The 20,253-nt window shown below is 45.4% G+C and overlaps 1 protein-coding gene across 8 annotated transcripts in view; it reads right to left on the reverse strand.

Annotated features, from left to right (window-relative positions):
- ANKS1A (ankyrin repeat and sterile alpha motif domain containing 1A) overlaps positions 1–20,253 on the reverse strand; it is a 112,153-nt gene that overhangs the window by 79,148 nt on the left and 12,752 nt on the right. For 5 of the 8 annotated variants that reach the window (XM_055727952.1, XM_055727948.1, XM_055727946.1 and 2 more), the window contains exons 2-4: positions 4,745–4,825; positions 3,815–3,971; positions 1,853–1,915 (exon numbers count right to left, since the gene is read on the reverse strand). In XM_055727952.1, the coding sequence (XP_055583927.1) occupies positions 1,853–1,915; positions 3,815–3,971; positions 4,745–4,825 (301 nt within the window). The remainder of the gene's footprint in view (positions 1–1,852; positions 1,916–3,814; positions 3,972–4,744; positions 4,826–20,253) is intronic. The other 3 variants (XM_055727953.1, XM_055727947.1, XM_055727949.1) reach the window with 2 other exon arrangements.

Raw genomic sequence — 20,253 nt, forward strand, 5'->3', positions numbered from 1 at the left:
CATAAAAAGCAGCTGTTAACTATTTCTTTAAGTTTTAGGAAAGTACGAAGCTTCTGGCTTTCTTATCTCTTCCTCAACAGGATATTAAATTGCAGTCCAGCCATATCCAAGTGCTTTCCCCCTCTTCTAAATAGCCCAAAATGTAACATCTCACTTCCACTGCTTCTGTACGACACCCCATGCTGCCTGGGAGCTGAGAAGCTGGAAGCACCAACTAAGCAAAAACTCTTACACTTTTTGCACCTGGACTTTTTGTGGTTCTCCCACCTGCAGCCAGGCTACTGAGAAAACATCGAGGGTTGCATGGCGGGTATGATTCCACAGGCTCTTCATCGAACCTGTTCAGAAACTGGTGGAAAGCTGGTCAGAATTTGTGATGAACCTAGCAGACTGTGTGTAAGTTGTATCTCTCTCCTTCAAATCAAAGATTTCAAAAACACTAGCCTTGTTCTTGAAAGCACTACAGCCATCTGGAAAACTGAACTGAGAGTTTAAAATAACACACTCATCAAAAATATAAAATCTAAATTAGAATACTTCATAAACAAAAAAACCCTCAAGAAAGTGAGCTCACTGCACATTTCATCTTTATATTCCTCCTTCATCCAACATTTTAATGCTGGAGGGTGTAAGATTTTACTCTGTTATTGACAATGTTTTAGAAAGCTCCTTTCAGGCAACCGAACTGCTAGACTCTGATGTTCCCACAAAAGACATTTGTTGTTGTAAAATTCCCATCTGGATTTTTGTAAAAATCACCAATACAGATGAGCTTCATGTAAATGTATTTGTGCTTAAAGAGGTATGCACTAGAGTATTTCCTGAAATAGAAGTCTGCAAAAACAAACATAATTCCCAGTGGTTCGCAAGCTCAGGAACTTTGTGTGGTTTTAAGGTACTGCAGATTAAGCAGAGTGAAAGTTTTAAGTAAACTTTGAGAGACAAAAATCTGCCATGGATGGCTGGATCCAAAATAATTGGCTGGAAGCAACTGTGGCGCGGTGGCTTACAGCAGAAGTATCTCATGATAAATCATCAGACTATTATGCCATCACCAGTCTGCAGCTTCGCTATAAATAAAAATGAAAAATGGTCACCACCAGGAGCTTTCTTATCTGCTTCCTCAGTTGCTAGCCTCAGTGCATTGGAAGTGCCGATGTCATGCCTTTTTGTAGCTCAAGAACAGCTAAAAGCAAGAGGAGCAAAATAAGCAAGAAAACAGGAACAGAAGACCAGGGCTGAAGGGTCAGACGACACAACAGACTTGACATCAAAAAAAGAGACTGATGCAATAAGCAGGACATGAAGGACTTGGAAAGGGAGGCATGAACGTTACTGCCTTCCCTTCTCCCCACCACCACAAGAATTAACTGTCCATTCAAACGACAAATACAGCATTACACATTTTGTTGGAGAAAAGGCAAGAAAATTCACTCCAAACAGCCCACAGAGAAAACGCATCCATGTTTAAGCAGGAAAAAAAAAATTCCTTCTCTTTGCATTTATCAGCAACATTAGCACATGAAACAAAACCTGAAACATTTTAATTGAAATAACGTTACCTTTTGGAAGTCATCCAGCCAAATCAAGCAAACTGACCATCACCGTGAGTCCTACAAGGCTAAGCAATGAAGGAGCCCCCAGGAAAATAAGGAAAAGCTTCCCTTAAATTATGTTCCTACAACTGCTTTGAAGAAAGAAACCCACAGTAAATAAACGGTCGCATTTTACTTTTCCCCAAGCCGCTGCAAACTGAACGGGTATTACTGCAACTGGATGACATTGCACCTGGAAGCACGCGAGTGCAGCTTGGAGTAATGATGCAGTGAAATGCTGACAGCAAAGTACACACCTTGGCATTGATATATGGGTCAAAGGGGCCGTACTTTTTGAGTTCTTTGATCTCAAGAGCATTCTACAAAAAGGAAGAGGAAAAAGAAAAAAAAAATGTGATAATGAAATGGGTGAGATATAGCAACAAAGCAATGGGTGACTCCCAAGGGGTGGAAATGACAGAACACAGCATCTTGTTCCAGTCAAAGCTATTAACAGCCGAAGCCATTCCAGCTGCCGATTCCTGTAACTTGAACATTTCGTTTACAAGACTCCAAACACAAGCAGCACAGGCTATTCAGCTGACTTCTCTCATTTAAAAAGGTTCCTACTAAACAGACATTAATGAAACATTACCTGGAAGGATTACACTAAGCTTTTAATCTTTTGCAGAGGTTTCCCCTATACCTGTCCTGCTCGGGGCAGAGCAGTTTACACTCAGAGCCCTCAGTCAATTCTTATCAGATAGATTATAAACAGCTAACTACACTTCTCAAATTTATTTGAGCAGACTGAATGCCTGCAGCTGTGCCTGAAGACATTATTAACCACAGCCCCAAGCTGGAAAACTATCAAAGACATTAAAACCCACTCTCAGTTATTTCTGCTCCATTGAGGAGTGGTAGTGAACAGCATTACCACCATATTTTTCATTTCGTGATGCTTTAGAAGCAACCATTTAGCCTGGGAGCAGCCTGACGCATCAAGCTAGCCATCTTATACCGAGGAACAAAAAAAAACACTTAAGCATGGCACTCTGGTCCCCTCAAAGTATGGCTGGAAACAGGATTAGGCCTCCTAAACCTGACTCTGAAGGGAGTTTGCTCCTCAGCTTCTGACAAAGTCTACACGGCAAGTCAAAATTAAACAGCAGAAACTCGGCTCCCCGCTGCTCATCTTGACTTTGACGGATTTTGCTAAACTTGAGCCATGAGTATCTGACCTACTCGTGTTAACTTCTGAACGAGCATACATTTTTAGCCTCGTGGTACCAAGGCAAACTTATTTTGGTTTATCCTCTCCTCCTAGATGAAAGCTGGAGTGGTTTAGTAGTTGATTCACAGGGACATTAGATATTCCTGCCAAGGGCTACTACAGCTTCAACCATCTGATTTGGTTATTACTGCATGTCTGCCCAAGCTCACTCAGCTCATACGTGGTTCAGTAACGCTGCTCAGCCGGCCTCACGCAGGAAACCAGTTCCCTTATCCAGAACTCTTAAACAAAATAAATATTTGGGTCTTCCAGCAGTAGTGTTTCAGAAGTTCCCCAGAATTGTAAGGCTGCTGACTTCCATGGGAAGTTACACGGGAGCCAGCCCTCCAAAGCAGACACAGAGGCTGCTGTACAGAATAGCTCGTTCACATCAATCCCTCTGCAGCCTGGACCCAAACCTATCAGCCTGGCAACGGGAAGAGATCCACCAGATGTTTTTTTCCTGCCTCCTTGAGAAAATTCTTTAAGATTAAGCTAGGGATTTATCTGGGGGCAAGCAGAGTTAAAGTTATCTTACAACTTACAAATTGGTTAACTGGAGCAAGTGCTAGAGACAAGCCAGGAGAGTAGCTAAGAGAGCGTGGCCAAGGGCTAAACAAAGCTGCTTTGATTAGTTCCCAAAGAAGGGAGCCAACGTATCCTCTGACAGAACTAGAAACCTCATCAGCTATCCAGCAACTGAAAGGAAAAACTAGGGGTTAGTTTTAGAAGCCCAGTACGAAAGCATGAGACCAATTCCTAGGTGTTGAGTGGTTCTCGTATTTATATACCTCTAAATAAACATATATATATATATATATATACACCTTACTCGTGCAACCACTAACTGGAGGTATTGCTGTAGGCAGCACCCTTCTTATCCCATTAGCAAGCAGGACTTCGTAACCATTGCTACTAGTTTGGGAAGGGTCAGGAATCAGCTGAAGTAGTCTCTCTCCATCCGAGGGAAGCGATTCAACGATATATTAGAGAAAAATACGCAGACCTGCTCATTCACTTTAGTATGCGAAGGTCCTTGATGGATGAGGAGCTTCACTATGTCTGCATCTCCTTTCCAAGCTGCCAGGTGAAGAGGGTAACAGCCTTTACAGTCTGCTACGTTGGTTAGCGCGTCGTTCCTCAGCAGAACTTCCACGACATCCCTGCAACAGAAGGAAACTTGAGTCCGTAAGATTCAGTTCTTGTTTCACAGCTCACATTCCGCAGTAAGTATTTCACAAAAAGTTAACCTGAACAGGAGTATTTCAGAGATCCTCTTGAAATGTGATTTTAAAGCATTCCTATTAAATGCTGCCCAAGGAAAAAAAAAAAATTTAAAATATTACAGACTGCTGAGATGAGCTCAGGAAAGATCTAGGTTACCTTCATACTAATGGAGCTGAACAGGGACTGAAGTCATCCACAAGCCACTCTGGTGAAAAGTGAATTGCACCAGCACAATGAAGATTAATAAAGATTAAGTCTATTCAGTTTCTCAGTATCTTAAGTAGCAATGAACAATACAAGATTTACCACACCGAAGACTGGAGTTACTTAAAATCGTAACATGCACAAAAGCAAATTTTAAGTGGTGCAGGCACAGAAACACATTGGACACCAGACAGACTGCAGAGGACCGTTACTGGAGAAGCCACCTTTAATATGTTTTATATCGTATCCAAATTGCTTATAAATAAAAAGGTGGTTGAAAACCTCGATGTTTTGCCCAATTTTTAGGGAGATGTGTGATCCTACCGTGCAGCAGCCAATACCTCTATAGCTTTGCTGCACTGATGTTCTTCACTTCTTGTCCTGAAGATGGTGTAGTGCTGCACCATCACCACGTTTTCAGTGGAAACAGCATCAGACCGGTGAATTAATTACACAGAAAGCACACAGTATCCCCTATGATCAAAGGCATTATAAGATGACTCACTTATGACCATTCAAAGCAGCATGGTGCAGTGGAGTGTATCCAGTACTGTCAACGCAGTTCACATTTGGCCCTCTCCAGATGCTGCAAGACAGAAAACGTACAGGGAACACTTAGGCATACACCAAACAGACAGACAGCTGGCAAGGACAACTTGCGGCAGAGTTCTCACACCAAGCTGGTTATCTGGAAGCCAACCAGTGGCTGGACAGCTGTGGTTAAAAGCAGTAATACAGAGAAGAGACGGCACAGCACTGTGTCGAGCAGAGGGGTTAGTGTCACAAAGCACACAGCCGGTACAGGGATTCACGACTCTACGCTTCATCAGACCATCCCGGTTTTAAATCCCAGCTCCCACATCTTCCTGCTGCTAGACAGCTTTCAGCCATACATGCGCTTGCCAAAAAGCATCTTCAGAGGAACACGTGTCTATTAAAAGTTAACCGCAAGAGACAGCAAACCATCAACCCACCGCTAATTCACACCCCTCCGAAGAATTCCGATGGGTCTGGGAAAGCCTCTTCCCTCCACGGCAAGAGTTACTACTACGAGCGTAAGTCAAAGACCGTGGGATACAGAGCCTGCTCTGGGTCACCAGCGCGATTCCACGCTGGCTTCTGACTGTCCAAAAATCGTTTCCATCTGCCGGCTGCTGGCAGTCGATAGGAAAGAGTAGGTGGTCTCCCAGCGCTTCTGAGAATATTGCTAACTTCCCTCCCTTTCTCAAAAGTCAAACACCAAGGATTTAAGGATTAACCCTGTAGAGGATTAATCTTCCCTCTAACCCCTGCAAGGTGTCCTATTTAAAAGAGCAGAGAAATGCACGTGTAAGGAGCTGGCACTGCTCTCGGGCTTGCTCTTCAAGGCGTTTGGTTCCTACCAACACCCCTCACCAGTGCTACCACCTTCCCCTAGAAAGGGCACGCGAACTCAAATCAATCTTAATAAAAGCCATATATATTATTATAAAAAATAAGGAAATTGAAAGACAGCCCGCTCCGTTGCAATCCATCATCGTTCCTTGTACACCAGCCTCTTTTAAACTTAATATTTTCAAGAATTATACAGGATTTATTGTAAGCCTAAGACAACCATGCTTTTGCTAACACAGTGCATTTTCCTGCATTGTTTTCTTTAACCAGGGGTAGAACTTAACAGCACTCTCTAATCCCTGATTTAATTGGTTTAAAATAAAGTCGACTGTTACTCTTTATAAAGTAGGCTTTTCCTGATCATTTCATTTCCTCCCCAGCATGTAACCGCTACGACTCATTGTACAATACAGAGGCAGCCCGAGCAGTCACTAGGTTTTCTAAAATAACAGTCATTACTACAGGGCTCCTGGCCAGAAAAAACTCCACACCACAGCGCATAAAAGCGGCAGGAAAGGCACCAAACCAACCGGCATCTCATGGAGACCCAGTGGAAATTCCGAAGTGAAGTGAGCAGCGCGCTCACCCTCAAGCACGTTCCAGAAGGGATTTGGGAGCACGCTCCGAAATGGAAAGTCTCCCCCTTCCCAGTGACTGCTGATCCAGCAGAGCGTTATAAAAGGCTTTGCAGTCCTGAGACAGGCACGAGCTCCGCGAGAGGAGAGGCAGCTAAGGGGAAACTTTATCCAAGAGGACAGGCAAGTGAGCCACAAAATCCAATTTGCAAAGGATCAGAAGGCTTATCCAGAGGCATTCCCACACACCATCCCGCACTTCAGAAGCGAACGGCAAACCAATACGGGCATGCAAAGCATTTCAAGGGCTACTAACATCATTCACAAGATGATGGCTTGAACTACATCCAGAAGGTACACGAGACACCAAAAAAACCACAGGTGGATTGCGTCCAGGAGATGCCCTACCTCATCCAGCTGCAACAGTCCTGAAGCACGGAGGGGACCTGAGCAATTCTCCGGCTCTGGTTTATTTTTGGCAGTGGGTTCGTGCACTGTGGTTGCCCAAATAATTTATTGCTGGATTTAAAGTGGCAATTAATGGTTAAAACTAGTGCCAGAAAGACTTGTGAGTAGTCTGGAGCAGTTCTAAACACCGCACCTGCGCATCGCCTCGCACGGGCTGCTAACCTGACCGAAGCCAGAGAGTTCAGTGGTTTTACATATTAAACAGAGCTGGGTTTTGATGCTGAGCTCAAAAAGCTTCAGGGTGTATATATGAAAACCCAGCAGCATTTAGCACAAACGTTTCTTTCAGCTGAAGTTAGGAAGTAAGGAAAACCAAGGTTACTGGTATAATGGGCGTAAAGCAAGGTGCTTGCTCAGAGCAACCTGCCTAGCCGGCAGCAAGCCTGGGAGCGGAGCCCAGGGTATCCGTCCCCATCGGAGCACGGTCTCCCTGTGAGAAAACACACTTCTAGAAGCTTCAGAAATCTTCTGGTTAACACTGTAAACTCCTCCTTGAGGGAGTCGGAGGAGGAAGAGTATTGGAGTCTAGGACAGAGCTGGTTCAACAGCGAGCACTGGGTATCGTGGAAACCAACTGCCGGGATTTTAAGCTACATAAAAAAAAATAAAAATAAAAATCTGCTGTGTCCTTTCTTCCCCCTTGCCCTTTTATTCCGGCAAATAAAGAAAGCTTTTATCAAAGAAAGGTCAAATTGTCCAAAAGTTCAGACCAAAAGGATCCAAGAAGAGAACTATTTATATTTAGTTCTGCGGACTGCAGTGAAGTATATCCATCCCTTCCCTTCTCCTCCTCCCCAGCTCTGCTAGGAAGGCCATACAGTTCTCCTGAGTTAACAGAAACCAAGTCTTTCATCCCGTTTTTATTTATGCAATGCACAGCATTAAAGTGACAGCCTAAGATAAGATCCTGAGCTTCTCATGTTGGATCTAAACACAGGAAAAGAACTCCACCATGGCCCGCAGAAACTCAGGAGTTAGCAAAACACGAGCATGGGAACGTCACTTCTGAAAGGCGCTGCAATTCCCTCCGAGCACTATTTGCAGCGCCTGGTGCATCTGATTTGAATGACATCTCGGGCGTTATCCGTAGGAACCGTGGCAGAACTCCTGGAAGCAAAGCCCAGGCTCTAATCTAAAACATTAGGAAAACCCCTTCAGACCACTTTGGGAAGCAGGTGGGTACCGTGGGATTCCAATTAGGTCTTTTGAAGTGAGGAGTTAGTCAGGTCTTTTCAGACCAGACAGGGAAATTTCAGGAGGTTGAAGTCGATGGGACAACTCAGCAAGACGTGGACGTGTCAGGCTCACGGGTATGCAGAGCCCCGTTTGGCCAGCCCCGCTGTAGGAACTCTTTATCGGGCAAATAAATACGAAATAGCATCTAACTCCTCTCGGTTCAGCCCAGCGCGAGCCCACTTCACAGCACGGAGAACAATAAAGAGTTCTTAATATTAGTAACTTCATATGAAGTTAACAATAAACAAAATGAGAAGAATCGAGTAATCTGCTTTTATGGAGACAAAAAAAAAAAAAATCACCGCAGGGAAATCAGGAGCCCGCAGCAGCCGGCCAGGCTCAATCCCTTTTTCAGAGGATTCAGAAGGGGGTTCCCCCCCAAGCCACTAACCCCCGCCCCCCCCTGCTGTGCCAAGGCACAGATGCTCACAGCAAGACTTGGGGTCTGCATCTCCCCCTAGAATATATTACTTCCAATGGCTTGCAAACAAGAAACGAAATGAGATGAGCGCTTTTTTTACGGCGCTGTGAGATCATGCGTTGGTTAAAAAAAAAAATCATTTCCTCTCAACAATACCTGCTCACAGACCGGTGGCCTCGATTTTACAAGGCAGAGGGGAAATAATTCAAAACAGGGTGGTATAAACGTTGCCTCGGGCAAAAATAGACAAGACAGAACAAAACACAGGGAATCCTAACGCCAGACCACTGCGATACTCTTCGAGACTTGCAAGCCAGGACAGAGATGACACCCCTGGAAGCCACGAGGGCTTTACTCCTCACTCTGCTACGTAGCCTTGGGAAACGCTACACTTCCAGACCTCAAATTTCCCCATCTGTAAAATGGAAATACGGTCCTGAGAGAAGCAGAGTACAAAGCCAAGTACTATCCCACGTACAGTGTGATTTGGGGCTGTTTCTGATTAAACAGAAAAACAGATCCCGGCACAGGAAGGAGAATGCTGTAAATACAAGCCTCCAATAAAGCTCAGAGGAGGTCTGGAGCCAATTCGATTACCACCGCTGTTTGCTTTCTTTTCTCCCCCAATCCCCCCCAAAACCCCTCCACATCAAAGAGGAGGTCTGCTTTTGTATTAGCAGTCTCCGTTATGAAAGCGAACATCTCAACTGATTACCTAGATTTCACCTCCCTTTTGCTGCACCAGGGTAGTATTCTAACGACGTTACTGATGTATCTGCTTAAGGCAATTAAGAGTGAACATTAAGGCCTAAGAAAAGCTCTGAAAATTGCAAAATCTGCTCTGTTTAATCCTTGTGCTCAGATTTCTCTTGCTCCATGATTCAGCAAGTGCTGCAGCCTTTTAAATCAAGCTTCCTGTTGTAAAAATTGCTGAATAAAGCACATTGCTTTAGGTCACGATAAAACCCAATAGTTCCTTTAAACAAGACCATATTTGTCCTCTTGCTTTGCCATTTCTTTCCTCCTTTGCCATTTCTTTCCTCCTGACTGTAGTAACTTTACTCACAAAAGCATCAGGGGCAGCGGGCTACAGCAAAGGCCAAGCCAACTAAGAAACAACTCTGCGTTTTCAAGTCAAATGATGGGTCTTCAGAGCAGATTTATAGCCTGACATGTGTAGATTACAGAAGCACCCGGAGACTTCAGGGATCGGTCTCTTACTCCTGCAGAGCAGAGGCCATTGCTACCCCTGTGTATTTATACACTCAACACTAAACCCAAAAGGCACGATACTAGTGCTGTCGCTGCTTTAGCTGCTAGAAACCAGGGTACACGAGCGGCTTGGGTCAAATTTGATCAAGGGAAGTGCAAAGCAGCTGAGAACTGGTCCCAGATGTTTACAGACTTCGTTCAATGCCTTGGAGACAGTGTCAGGAGGGCAGTTAAGGCTGGAGGTAGATGAACTCCTAGTCCATTGCCCAGAGGACATCACAAGCAAGTCAATACACACATCTCCGCTATTAATATCTAGACAACTGCCAGATTCTTGCAACACGACCACGACCCTCTTTTGGTATTTCCTGCTTATAGACTGGTAACACAAACAGCTCAAATGCTTTGTGCAAGACTCGAGTTCTAGAAAGCACGTTTAATTTTTCCTGAAGAATCAAAAAGGCAGCGCTACGCCCGTCTCGTCGATGGGAAGGGGTACGGTGCAGTGGGGGGCTCACCACGGAGCTGTGACCCCTTTCCTTGCGTGCCTCACCCACTAGATAATGCAACAGCCCTTCCAAAAATAAACTGCTGATGGAAGGCTGGAGATTAAAGCAGAGTATTCCTGGGGCAGGGGGGAACATGGCTAGATCCCAAGCAATACTTTTCTCAGCCCCTCTTGGCAGGCTTCAGGAAAGACCGTGGAGAGCAACCCAGTTAGATTCCAGCTATCGGAGAGGCTGCAAAATCACCGCTTTGGCTTCTACACTCCTCAACTTCTTCGTCCAGATTTTTCTTTGCTATATATATAAAAAAAAAACACACAACAACCACCAGTCCGTTGGGATGATCGCTCCCACCCAAAACTCCTTGGCTGCTTTATTCTTATATTCCTGCCCACACTATCATCCTCTTACGCCTTTTCACATCCCCCTTTTCCTTCTGTCAGCAGATTAATTCCAAAGTCAATGGTCCCCCACCCAAAAAACGGAGGAACATACAATCTATACATCTGCCTCATCTGTTCTGCTCAGGCTTGAAGAGGTTGTAAAGCACCGAGCTCAACAGGAGCTCAGTTTGCACTGCCGCTTCCAGCTTATCGTAGAACACCTGACCAAAAAAAAAAAAAAAAAGTACTTTCTGTCTTGGTTAATATTTTCCACTAACTGCAGCAGTTAGCTCTAAAAGCACAATATTTAAGAGTCTGGCATTGTCATTTTACATCTGTAGCATCAGTTACAAAAAAAATTCAGACATACTATAGAAAATGTGGGTGGCCGTTTAATATATAGGATAATTACATAATGCTTTGCAGAGAATCCAGACATTTTAAACACATGCAGAAGTATCACTTCACATTCCAGTCCTATGCAGGAAGCATTTGCTGTATATAAAACTATCCCACTAACATTACTGCCTCCATTTTTCTGTTGGAAAAAATAAAATACAGTATTTCACATTTAGCACTTCAAACATGACGTTGCCAAGCATCTTCACAACCAAATTACCTTCCACCTGATGCAGAAGAGTTCTGTTAAGGGGCTGCAAGGGGAGAGGTACGGATTGGTTTTGTTGGATTTGTTGTTTTGAGTTTGGTTGTAATAAAAAAAAGCCTACCCAACAACAATTCAGAACAGAACAAAATTTTCTTCCTGACTGACAAGGCTAAAATGCAACTTCATATGCTTAAATGAAAGGGAAGAACTTAAAATGATCTGAGCTAATGCTACACAAGCTTCTCAAGGGCCTCTAGACTGGGGAAAAACACATGCAAGAAGAACAATCAGCAAGGATGCTATCCATTGATCCCACAGCCTGCAAGACCTCAGGAGAGCTGAAGTTCTCAACCAGCTTTTCCCACCGAAAGAAGCAGGGAAGTTAGGGCACAGTGCATTCCTAAAGCTGTCAGGAGAAGCGTGGAAAAATCCTTCACACTGCAAGCAGTAAGTTACAGTGATAAATCTTGATGGCAAAATGAGTCTGAAAAGGATTACAGAGCTCGAATGATTACGGGTAAATTAAAGAGCAGATGTGGGTTTACAGGGCTGTCAGCACGCCAACCACAGACACTGTGTCCAGGCAACGCAAAAGGTGTGATGTTAACTATGTCACCTTAAACTGGCTATGATATTACTGCCCACATTTCCTCCTGCTGGGACTCAGGGGGTGCTCACTGCTGTGCTGAAATATCTCAGATTAGGGGAAACGGAAGACCACTGTCCGCATGCACAAAAATTAACACGCTAAAGAACACAGCACTGCCCAGCTGCTACAGCATCAGCAGAGATCCACACACTGCTTTTGATACCTCTCCCTTCCAGAAAGCATCTACGATATGTGAAAAATCACCGCTGAAACGCCATTAGTTCTGGGCTGCAAAGCAGAAATTTTCCTGGCAATTAACACCCAGGAGCAGGAAAGCAACACCTATAAGGAAAGAACATTGGGATCATAAACATCTGTGCAAAGCATCCAGTTTTCAAACACGAAAAGAACAAAACCGCCAGAGCAGACAAATTGATCCTACTGGGATTTGAAGGCACCATTCCAGGAAATCTGGATACTTGAGACGCGGTGCACAGGTTAAAGTTGAAGTTAAGGGGCACATGCATTAAACGCGCAGCCGCTTGGACTGCTGAGCCTGGACACAGAAGACCAGTAAGCACCATTCCTACGCCGACGAGGCATGCCAGCTCCAGGCTCCTTCCATGACAGAAGTACCAACATCCCTGCAGACAAGATGCTGTTAACACAGGGATGACTGACTTCTCGCCATCGGCGCGAGGCTGGATCTCGCAGCTCCAGCATTAATCTTGCGTCAGCCCATGCAGAGCGGGACTAAACGGTAGAGGTAACGAAGCTATTTTCAGAGATACACACGGCAGCAATCCGTGATCCTACTGTTTTCCCACCCTGTCAGGACATACCTCCTCTCCTTACAGAAACGTAGGCTTACACCAGACAGAGCTGAGTCAGGCAGTCAATCTATCAAGGAACAACAATTGTGTGTCCAATTAGAGCAAACAGGTGAAGACATGCAGTATAGACATTGCAAAGAAGAATTTGGTGCCTGCTGGAGGTGCTTTTCCCCACTCCAACTGCAGGCAGCTCTTTCCAGAAAATTCCTTTCAAGTACACGAAAAAGAATACAGTTTCCCAGTGCGTTTCCTTGCACAAATACCCAACAAATCTTGAAAACTAAACTCGGTGGAAGCCTGTTGAAAGCATTATGTTGCAGCATAAAAAGATCTCCTTGAACAGGTAGCATGCTCACCTACAAGCACCTTCCAGATTGATGGACACGTTCATAGAGGGAACTTGTTTATTTTGCAGCTGCATTTGTGTATCGAGCAACTTTTATGGGAGTAATAAGTGTTTTGTAACAGCTGTACCCACAAAACTCCCTTTAAATCTCACATCTTGGCCTGTCTGCGTACAACAAACAGCTTCTACGCGGCAGGGTACGCTGTCATCTCCATCTAGGAGCTGCAGTACCAACACGCACGCTTCCCAGTGGGCTTTGTTTCAACAGATTTTAGATGCAGTTTACAACAGAATCTAAGTGGAGAAATACTCACCCAGTTTCAGCAAATCTTAACTACACATCTGCAACTTTTAATGGAAACCACCACCGGAACTTTCCTGGCAGTTTTGAAGAGGGACAGTTAAGTGAGAGTACGAGACTAAAATTTCATCATCACTTCAAATGTGAAAATTCACCGATATTTACATAAACCAAAGAGAGCAGGAGAGCACATCTCCCTTCTCAGCTAGTTCTCCGGTAGGAAAGAGAGCAAGGCTGGAAGGAGAAACCACAGCACAGCTCCGTAATGTTACAATAACAAAGCAAATTTGGGGGTGAGCTTTTACTGCCGTGACTTTTTGATCTCCTACATGCATCCGGATTTCTTTCCTTTCAGAATTTTGGCCAAAAGAAGTAAGTTTGGCACATGAGAAAGTCATGACTTCCTCTAGAGCGAAGCTGTCACACCGCCCAGTTTCCAACAGTGGGAAGCAGAGCTGGAGCTTCCCAAGAGAGGAGAATCCATTTGGAAAGGTGATGGTGGAAATGTGTCTCTGACAAACACAGCAGAGGAAACAAACCACCTCCAGGTGCATGTACCAAGACAACAGCATCAGGGTGATCACCGAGAGTCCTCAAAGAGCCCGAATGGATATTCGGCTCCAAACGCGTATGGCAGCACCCACCCGCACCAAGGCTGCTACAGGGTTTTGGCCACCGACTCACTCTGTTCCCTTCCCCGAGCTCTCCAGAGACGGCTTCACTCATCACACAAGCCAGAAGGCAGTTCTGCTGCTGTTTAATTGGTATCTGCACCTCCCCCAAACCACTACACACATCCTACGCATCAACTCGCTAATGACATCCAACCACTTGGAGGAGAGGGTTAAAAGCATTTTGTCTGAAATCCTCCTGGGCTTTTTTTCCACTCCAAGTAAAACAAGTGACTCCAGCAAACAAGCGGCTCTTCAGTGCCCAGCACCACACTGAAATCCTGGGTATTTCCAGCCCCAGGTCATATCTCAGCCACTGCAAAAAAATCCAAAGACACTCTTTTCAACGCACCAGAAGGACAAAGGCACATGAAAACAGGTGAAAACCTGTGGGAATTACAGGACTACCAATTCGCAGGCGCGGCCAAGGTTACATTTAAGGCTCACATTCCCTGCAGTAGAGTACTTTCCATATTACTAAGCATGCTAAACTGTGAGATCAAATATACAGGACGGACAGATTAAAAGACTTAATCCTATTGCACTAAATGAAACATGCGTGGAAGGGATGTGTTGATACCTGCATGCAAGGCAGAGCCGAAGGTAAGCACAACTGAAAAAGCAGCTACTGGGGGACATCGAGGCCACGCAAAGTCTGAGCAGCAAGACAAACCTGTGGCCATTTCCCATCCCAGTACAGCTTCCCTTTCCTCTACAGCACCAGGACCAGAAAGAGAAGCTTCAGGTCATTCTCTCTTGAAAGCCTCAGGGCTTCTTCCTTGGCACTTACCAATGACTTGGCAATGGCAGCTTCGTGTGTGCACAGCACAGAATTTGAAGCTAAACATTACAAGGACGAAGCCCAACCACTTCCCTATATCCCATCAGATAAATTAGAGCCAAACACAGTTTAACAGGGTACATTTTCCTTCAAGTCATAGGATCACAAGCTCAAGGACATGATGTCAGAATGGATGGGGAAAAGCAGGGACCTTAATTAGGGCAGGACACGTGAAAATGGCCCAGCTGACATTGCACAACACCATAAGCCAGCCTGAGAGCTGCTGGAGCTCAGGCTCCATAGGCGCCTGCTCTCATGGTACCCAGCAGCAAAGGCAGAGCTACTGACAGGGGGTTCAGGTGAAAACACTCCAGCTCAGTCCCTCTTTCTGGCTGACATGGTGGCAGTCGGAGACTGTGCCTGGCCTTTTGCATAGTGCCAGACCCGTAGCTCCCACCCCTCAAATGCTTTCACTTCGCCAGCTCATTTTCTGTGTGAAGCAACAGCGAGGAACAAAGGCTGCTAACGGCTCCAGCCCCATTGCCCAACACCCACCGGCAGTTCAGCCAGCACAAGGTTACCAGCGTGCTGTGAAAAAGCCAGCATTTCAACCGGTGGAGCAATACCGGGCAGCAATTGATCCTCTTATGGCCAAATTGTTCCTTCTTTCTGTGAACAGAACTGAACCGCTCGCTCCTCTGATGTGGCGAAGAGCAGGCAGCAGGAAATCTGCACGAGTTTTCAACACGCCAGCAGCCCTGTGAAGGATCAGTTCAGGAACTGTAAGAGGCAAAAGGTAAGCTCATCTATTTCTCTCAAAACCAGCCTACCAACTCCCACTCCTTATTTCCAGGAGGAGGTTCTTTTGGGCAAGCACGACAACTACGATAACCACACGTTTAACCTCTGGGCTTGCAGGCTCACGCTACAAAGGAACAAGATAGGGTTGGCATCGCTAATAGAAAAGCATCCATCCAAGCTAAAATTCCCCACGAGGAAGAGGGCAGCCTGAGCCTTACGGATGGCTCCCGGCAGTGGAAGTGCATTTCTTTAACTTAATGTATGGTGGGGGGTGACAGTGGACTCTGCCACCTGCATTATGCAAGTGAAGACGGAAAGGATGGGTCACGCATGCATGTTACGCTACATCAAAGAATCTTTCTGAGCAGGAGGCAACATAAATAGCTGCAGGAGAGGAAAAAACCAGGTCTGGTTTGAGTGCATATGCTGCTCTTTATTCTTAAAAGCATTACAGCCACTCGCTCGGCAATCTGCTCCCATTACGGGAGCGTTTCCAGCTGATTACATGCAATGAAGCAGAATTCACATACAACGTGGGCTCTACACACTGGCACTGACTACTGGGGCCAGATCTAACCAAAGCTTTTCTGAAAGAAGTGCAAAAAATTTCAATCAAGAGGGGAAAAGCCAAGGGGAGAGCAGTCAGGAGCTTTGGTTTCCGATGTGTACGGTATCAGGAGCATCTCCCTCTCCACACACCGTCCAAGGGCAGCATGTTAGTAGAGGAAGGGAAGGGAAAACGGGATGGTAGCATCAAAATGGCATCACCCACAGGTCCTTTGTATTTTCAGCTCACAAACACTACCATGCCCGACTACTTCAGCACTTAGCTCAACTGAAGACAAGACTCAGAAGGGATGAGGAGATTTCAGAAAGAAAGAGAAGGGAAAATGCTCACTGGAGCGATTTTAAAAAGAGGGCTTGCATTTAGCTTCTAACGCACGTAATGTGAGGTGCAGTCTCTGCTAGTACCTTAACAACAGTATTCCCAAACTGGAGTGCCTACGCTCGTCAGGGAGCAAACCCCGGCCACCCGACATGCCGATGCAGGATTTTACATGAAGCACTGAAGTCAAAAAAGCTGCCTTGCTCCTTCTAGGTGGGGAAACTGCCCTTTTAAAAGGGGACAGAAACTGGACGTTTGCAAAAAGCTTACAAACTTCTTAATGAGCTTTACCAAATACCAATTTCGCAGTGCACTCTCCTCTTCCGCACTTCTGACTAGATGGTGTTTTGAGAAATACGAGCAAAAGGAAAGAAAACATTCCTGCACAAATTCAATAAACTGAGCAGCATTATGAATGTCATATAAAACAGCCTGGAGCTGACAATATCACAGAAATCCAAACTGGAACTAGCAGCACTGCTAAGGTAAGCATTCCTCACTTTTCATTTGAGGCTAAGCTCTGCTGTTTCCACAGTACCGGAGAAGATGCAACTAAGTGGAAGAAAATGGGAGTATTTTGGGGGTGGGGGGGAAATTAGATGCAGAGCAAATTAGCAGGACACACCTAGATGGTGCAAGCTCTCAAGCACAATTCCTTAGAAAGGTGCAAGACTTTTCCTCTGCCTTCCCTCCGCCCAGCACTTCCAGAGAAATGGAAGCAAGCTGCCTGGGTAGCCACAAATTCCTCATCAAACTCATGCTGCAACACTGAGCTGGCTACAGCTGGCAACCTCACCCTGTATTTTCCCTCCCCCTTTTTCTTTTGTGAGATGATTTAACAAGCTACAGGATCCCAAGAGACATGACGATCAACCAACAGAAATAAAGCATCGCGCCTTGAACTGTGCGCGTCCATCTGCACCGCTCCCTTTTGACAGGCACACAAAAGGTCCGAGTTTGGAGTAAAAATGTTGCCAAAAGGAACTTGTGCGGAAAAAAAAAAACCAACACCCCAAAAAAAACTTCTGGCAGAGCGCGTTTCATTCCCACCGCCTGTCACTGACACTGTATGGGGGGATTTGATGGACCAATTAAGTATTTCAGGATGGCAGAAGATGTGTCACCCTCTGCTAGCTGTCTACTCTGCAAAACAGCTACATGTTCATTGTCAGATGAGATCAACAGGATTAGAACTAGTCAGAGTTACTATTTTTGTCCAGCACCCACAGTGATCTGATCCAATATGCATCTCGGTGGGAATTTGGGATTTCTAGCAGGGACCCTTGCACCTAGAAGAGTACAGGAAAGGTGATACTCTATTTAAACATGGACACGCTCCCCCTGCTTAAGTCTTAGATGTGTTCTATACAGAGAAAACAAATATGCCTCTGTGTTGCCCTGAGACGTGCCCTCTCCCCACTCCGGCCCACAACAGCCCAGCCCCCATGCTCCATGTGGCCACCGTGCCCCCCAGTCTCAGCAGAGCCACCCCCCCGTAACGCCTTGCCATCATGACACCACACCAGCCCGCTCGCCTCCACAGCAAACCAGCTCCTCCTTCCCAGGCTGGCTGCTCCTAGAGATGATGCCCAAAACACCCAACAGCAGTGCTTGGTGGCCAAGTAAAGCAGAGCCAGAGAAACAAAGATTCAGAGAGTAAATTACCCCTCTTCCCTACATCAATTAAACAGCAAATGCAATTACTGTGTACCAGTAACTGCATCTAGAGTGCACTTTTGCCTTAGGAAAACTAAAGAAATGAGTCTGAGGCTCACATAACATCCCATTTCCCTTGTGACATCGCCAAGATCAGTGACATGAGGGCTTTGAATTGATGCTGGCATTGAAGCGCTTAATTGTTCAGACAGACGGGGAGAAGGCAGAGCACACGCTGGGAGAGACCCTGCACGTCTTCGGGAGCGACTCGCAGGGCACCAATCCCAGTACGTCGAGACAAGCAGCAAGAAACATTACGCTTAAGTAAAAATGAAATTAGTCGCTCTGATATCGAAGACCAAACGCAATGGGATGGGAGAAGAGGCCCTCAAGGAAGAGAAAACGGGCCGGGAGAATTAAAAGCCACGACAAAGCTTCCACTTAAGTATCTAGAGCAGACTTTGCTCTTCAACACAACCCACGTCCACAGTCAAGCCATTTCACCCACTCAGGTCAATCTAAGCGTGTATCAAATCCCAGTGCTCCGGCTTAATCAGAACTCCCCAAAGGCTAAAGAACAGCACAGCCGAGCAAGAAATTAACCGGCAACAATGCGGGATGCAAACAAGGCAACTACATACCACTGCACTGACTCCAGATGAAATTCTTTCTCGATTAGCTTTTTAATTGGATGCCCAAAGAGCGAGTTAACAGGGAAACGAGAGAGCAATGACAGTGAGGGTAAGGCAGCGAACAGAACAGTGACTCTGGGGTGGCCTGGAGGGGAATGTGAAGGAGACACCTGAGCGGCCACGTTCAGAAAGCGCTGCGATAAGCTCCTGCTCGTCCTTGGGATGCATCAAGCACGCAGAGAAAGCATCAAGACAATAGTTCTTAAGTAGGATGGAAATGAAAAAGGACATCCTTTTACTTGAGGAGCATCTGTGAAATCCCATCTGTTAAAAAGCAGGCACGACAGTGAATGGCCCAAGCAGTAAATTATTTCCAAATCTTGAGATAGCTCCTATAAAGTTGTCATTACTTGTCTATGCTATCTGTAGAACAGAGATAAGGTTAGAGCTGAAAAATATGAGCTTGTAAGTCAGCCATCCAAATGACATGTATTAAATGCTAAGGTCCTTTCCCTGCTAACTGCTTCTAAAGAGCTGTGGGGAGGGCCAGAAGTGCAGGTACCGCTCCTGGGAGAGCCGGCAGAGACATCTGTAGAAATCCCTAACACCGGTAAAAGGAATAAATAATGGAACAGGCAGCAAAGAGAGCTCTTTCCCCACACATTTCACCGCATAGCTTAAGCTTCTAGCTCTGTTTTTATCCACCTGCCAGATTTGATTTTGCCCAAGATGACAAGCTGGCCTCAAACAGCTTTTTAGCCTCACCAGGAAAAAAAAAACCAAAAAAAACACCACACAAAGAAAAACACAAAACTGTTTTCTGTGGGGACCATACACAACATCATACGTTCCAAAACCCTTAAAATATTTTTACCCACTTATCTGAAAGCATACAAAAACAATTTGTGTTTTTTCTCTGTTAAATACAGCTCCCCCAGCCAGCAGTTGGTTTTAGTGGCAGAGCCTTTCCCAGCCTAACATTTTTAACGTACAGGAGGAATGTATATATGCAAGTCAGACTACTAAATCATAAACTTATGCAGGGATAAAACTCCATTTCTCCCAACAATTTCAGGGTCACTGCAACTCTATCCCAGCAAATAATTATATCTCAGCTGTAACAACTTATACCCCATATAACTACCAGGACCTTAAGGCATTGCAGATGGCTTCAAAAGCTCACCCACCACTGCCAGCGACGGCTTTTGAGATGGAAAGCACAAACTCCTTTTCTCACAGTAGCTCTGCATAGCTGTCTTGGAGCAGCATTGAAGACCATTAAATGGTACCCAACTTTCTGGAGGAATTCAGAAGAAAAAGCTTAAGTCAAGCATAAGTGAGTCATGGAGAAAACTGGAATCTTTAATGACCTCAGACTGAGACCAAAAACTCAAGTCTTGTGAAGCAGTTAAGGTCAACGCGCAAGAAGAAAAGAGCTTACCATATGTTTATGCCCACACAATTTAAATGCAACATTTAACATTCAAAATTTTACTTCAAGATCCAAATTCCTCATGTTCGTACGTCAATAGACGTCCACCCCATTTATCTTTGCATCTGAAAAACTGGTTCTGGGTGATGCCAAGCACGCTGCACCGCACAGCACATCAGTAAAGCCTGCCGAGGGTGGCTCGGGTTAGAAACACCATGTTCACAAGGATGAAGCTCCAAGCGCTCCAACAGTGTAAGAATGAGAAGACCAAGGCAAACAGAGTTTTGCCGCTTCCCTGAATCAT

This window comes from Falco cherrug, chromosome 16 (genome assembly GCF_023634085.1).
Source record: "Falco cherrug isolate bFalChe1 chromosome 16, bFalChe1.pri, whole genome shotgun sequence".
Lineage (NCBI taxonomy): Eukaryota > Metazoa > Chordata > Aves > Falconiformes > Falconidae > Falco > Falco cherrug.